General features: G+C 47.7%; 1 protein-coding gene across 1 annotated transcript in view; it reads right to left on the minus strand.

Annotated features, from left to right (window-relative positions):
* LOC135814199 (streptococcal hemagglutinin-like) overlaps window positions 1-2500 on the minus strand; it is a 24031-nt gene that overhangs the window by 17993 nt on the left and 3538 nt on the right. Inside the window, exons 4-7 of the mRNA XM_065327284.1 lie at window positions 2112-2172; window positions 1574-1806; window positions 1155-1407; window positions 695-746 (exon numbers count right to left, since the gene is read on the minus strand). Of these exons, the coding sequence (XP_065183356.1) occupies window positions 695-746; window positions 1155-1407; window positions 1574-1806; window positions 2112-2172 (599 nt within the window). The remainder of the gene's footprint in view (window positions 1-694; window positions 747-1154; window positions 1408-1573; window positions 1807-2111; window positions 2173-2500) is intronic.

Below are 2500 nucleotides of genomic sequence, written 5' to 3' on the forward strand. Positions count from 1 at the left end.
TGTAGTCGCTCGTGTTTGATGTCAGATTGTCACTATGGCCAGGATGGCCATGGGACCGAGCATATCAGCATAAGCAGTGTGTGTGTGGGGGGGGGGGGGGGGGGGGGAGTGGGTGCTATCTGAATCAGGTTGCACATGTATAAGGATAGTACCAGGGGCGTCGGAAGGTAACTTAGTGTGGTACGGTCAGCCATCTGAAGTACAATTTACTGTGGGGAGGGTTGCTGAGCCGACATTTTCGGAAATTTAGAACCCAGATCAGTGTATTTTATTGATTCGCAGGGTACCTGGGGCAAAAAGTGGTACGGTCAATACCGTAGTGACTGACGCCCCTGCATACAGTAGTACCTCCCATGGATACAGAATGCTCACTTATACATGCACAGGTGTCCAAGTTGAGCAAAGCAAGGAGCCACTGCACAAGTTCCTATGTATGGTAACTGCTTGTACACAGACGGGGCTGGTATGCAGTACCAGGGACAAGCCAGCCGCAAGTAGCTGCAGCCTTCAAAATAATTATACTATCAGTACTACTTGTACATGATGTGCCTACTATTCCTATCCACAGCATTGACATGCACACTCTGTTCTGCCTAACTGAAATTCAAACAGGCCTCCGGACACAAATAAATTAGAAACAGCTAAACAAATACATGATGACACTGCTACTGCAGTTTACTACAGTGTAACATACCCAGACGTGACGATTTCATAGAGTTTCGAGGCAAACTTGTCACCACTCTTACCTGCAGGATAAAGAGAACAGGTGAACATGCACGACACACGCACGACACACGCACAACACACGCACGACACACACACACACACGGACACCAAAACACACGGGCATACGGACACCCACACCCACGGGCTGTTGTAAGATGAACAACAAACATACGCAATGGGTGAACAACACAAGCGGTTGTAAGTTATACCGCGAAAAAACCTCTAACAATTCTAAATGCATGAGGTTTTTGCAAGAAACCCTTGAATCTGCAAAAACATCTGGGTACCTGAATGCCGGTCCCTTGTCTAAAGTAAACACACTTATCTAGGACAAGCCTGAACACAACTAACACCCCAGACACACCGGCAGTCTTGCATGCTGTTCAGTGTTCAGTGCTCACACACACCGACGCACTCCACACACTTACTGCAACGCTTGCGCAGCTTTGCAAAGCCGATCATTATCAGAAGATCGCTGTTCTTGGTGTCGTGGATGTAGCTGCGTGCACGCTCGGTGGCTTGGGCAGCTGCTGCCGCTGCCGCAGCTGCTGCTACAGCTGTCTTCGTACCGGGGACTGTCGTGGGCACATTTGTTGTGACAACAGAAGCAGCCGCTGTGGACACTGGAGCTGCAGTGGTACTGGCTGACACACCATTGACTGTAGAAGGTGAAGACGAGCCCTGAATTATACAGTAGTAAAACAGCATCAATACATGTGTGATTGGCACTGATTGCACATTGCAATTTCCCCACTCTGTATGAACCATCCTACTGGCGAACAAACAATCCTTTTCAAGTCACGTCAGGATAAGCAGCAAGACATAGTATGCTCTTCAATCCTCTTACATCGTGATCTTCCTGAGATTGTTTGTCCGAGTTGGTAGGCGATGATGTGTTATTAGCCTCGTCTACTGGCCTGGTCGCTTCCGGAGACGGCTCAGACGTTGATACTGCTGCCGTTGCCATTGCTGCTGCTGCTGAACTAGCAGCGTTAGCAGCAGCCATGGCAGCGGCAGCAGCCGCTGCAGCATTGGATGAGGAATCGGAAGCCTTGCCGCCACGCCTCAGCTCATGCAGGGCTGTGTGAGTAGAAAGAAGGAAAAATTGAAAACAAATACACCATGTCACACTTGTTTTTTGTTTGTTTGTTTGTTCACATATACACCTTGGCCACAGCATTGCAACAAACTGTACTCGTGCTTCAGGACATCATGTACATGGCACACACTCAAAGATGATTTCCCAGACTGGTGGAACAGAACCAAAAAACAAGTTGTGGGACACCACACTGTATGTAACACTAAAAGAGTTCATGGTACAGTATCCTTGAAAAACTAAACATCATGCACACAAATAGTTGACATCGGATTCGCTTTGGACTCACTTCCGCCACGCAGGAACATCTTCTGAACCTTGGTCCAGGTGCGGTAGTACATGTGCCGCACCTAACAAGCACACACCGATACACACAGATTTAAGTCTGGTCAAGAGGCCACCGTATTTCAGCAATCCGCTGATTAGTCATGCCTCTCCTTGCAGTACTCTCTTTTGTGTTTCTCTTTATTGTTTATTTCGCCGTGGTTGGCTACCACCCGACTTCTCATAAATATTGGCAGTCTTACGACGAGCCAGGAGATGTTGAACAATAAATAAATAAATGGTAGGATCATTATTCTTTGGTACTGTAGTTACAAGGATGAAGGTCATGATACAAGTGCGCAGCAGAGCTGTTCATATCCAGACCAGGTAACAAAAGACGCAGCCATTCCTCGT

Source organism: Sycon ciliatum, chromosome 4, assembly GCF_964019385.1.
Source record: "Sycon ciliatum chromosome 4, ocSycCili1.1, whole genome shotgun sequence".
Lineage (NCBI taxonomy): Eukaryota > Metazoa > Porifera > Calcarea > Leucosolenida > Sycettidae > Sycon > Sycon ciliatum.